The following is a 1,351-nucleotide window of genomic DNA, read 5'->3' as shown; positions in this document are numbered from 1 at the left end:
AGAGAGAGAGAGAGAGAGAGAGAGAGAGAGATGGTACCCGTTCCCTGATAATTATGCCTGATATCTACCTCTGAGTGGCCCTGAGTAAAGCAGGTAAAATAAAAAATGAATACCAATAACTTTTTCTTTCCAATTGTCTCAGATTTCCAGAGAAGAGAACTGAAACGGATCTAGTTCAAAACGGGGGCACCAGTATTTTCTTAAGGAAACACTTTGAAACTTGGGACACTGGTAGAATGTGTCATATAAAACATCTTTTACTCTTAGTCTTCTTAACAAAAAAAAACGTACATCGCAAGTTATTCCATGTTAAAGTTGTCGTATTTCTGTAATTTCAACCAATCACTGACGTCTATTCAGCTGCTGACCGGTCATAAGAATGTTATTCCCTGTGACATATTTCATCCGGTTTAATCGTAATTTATACGCATATATTGTTTACATAATAAATTACGCTGTGCGTATCTATGTGTGTAACAATTTTAGAGTTCGGATTCTAGAGTTAGGGTTAACAGTCTAGTTAGGGTTAGGGGATTAATACGATATACACCGTTACAGCGCTAACTGTTTTCAACTGAATAGACGTCAGTGATTAGTAGAAATTATCGAAATAAGACAATTTTTCAACATTTATGGTTATTTTTAATTTTTGCATGAATGTAAAGTGAATATTAAAGACTGGATGGTGACGGTTGGAACGTCTTTGATCATAGATCTGATATTTCGGGGTTGACAAAGTTTTTATTAAACACCAGCAAAGTTTTAAGTAAAAACATTTAAAAGTTGTCTGCTTCTTGAAGTAATTTTTGCTTTCAAAATCGCAACGTGCCTGATGCATGCTGGGTAAATGACATTGACGATATGTCGCAAGATGGCGTCTGACAGTGAGGTAATGTGCTTCGCTTTCATATTTTATAGTTTATACCTTATATACACGTCCAAGTATTTTGTGATGAACTTTTTACATTTAATGACGTTTTTATTTCTAAATGTGCAGTGAGTGTCACATTAGACAATACGTAAATTACATTTATCTTCTTTCGCTGTCAAACTCTCCCATAACGCTGCTTTTACTTTACCACAAGCTCTCATGTTTTCTTTTTAATAGTTTCTCTTTTCTCTTGTGGAGACTTAACTTTAAACGTTTTTTTAAAACGTAATCTTAATCTACAAAGAAGCTTAACGAAACCTTTCAATAATAATAATAATATATATATATATATATATATGTTTGTATTTATTTAGCTGTGTAAATGTATCTTAGAATCTGTATATTGCCTTCCCTATTTGGAAATCAGTATTATTTTTTTTCGGTTGGTTTTACGAAACAGCTCCCTTAAAATTTATATTT

The 1,351-nt window shown here is 32.9% G+C and overlaps 1 protein-coding gene across 2 annotated transcripts in view; it reads left to right on the top strand.

Moving 5' to 3' along the window:
• The first annotated feature begins 562 nt into the window (after nt 1-562).
• Nucleotides 563-1,351, top strand: part of LOC106868719 (uncharacterized) — a 63,435-nt gene continuing 62,646 nt past the window's right edge. The window contains exon 1 of one of the 2 annotated variants that reach the window (XM_014914111.2): nt 563-889. In XM_014914111.2, the coding sequence (XP_014769597.1) occupies nt 848-889 (42 nt within the window). In that variant the 5' untranslated portion in view covers nt 563-847. The remainder of the gene's footprint in view (nt 890-1,351) is intronic. The other variant, XM_014914110.2, reaches the window with a different exon arrangement.

This window comes from Octopus bimaculoides, chromosome 6 (assembly GCF_001194135.2).
Source record: "Octopus bimaculoides isolate UCB-OBI-ISO-001 chromosome 6, ASM119413v2, whole genome shotgun sequence".
Lineage (NCBI taxonomy): Eukaryota > Metazoa > Mollusca > Cephalopoda > Octopoda > Octopodidae > Octopus > Octopus bimaculoides.
This window is presented reverse-complemented; position numbering and strand designations above follow the sequence as displayed.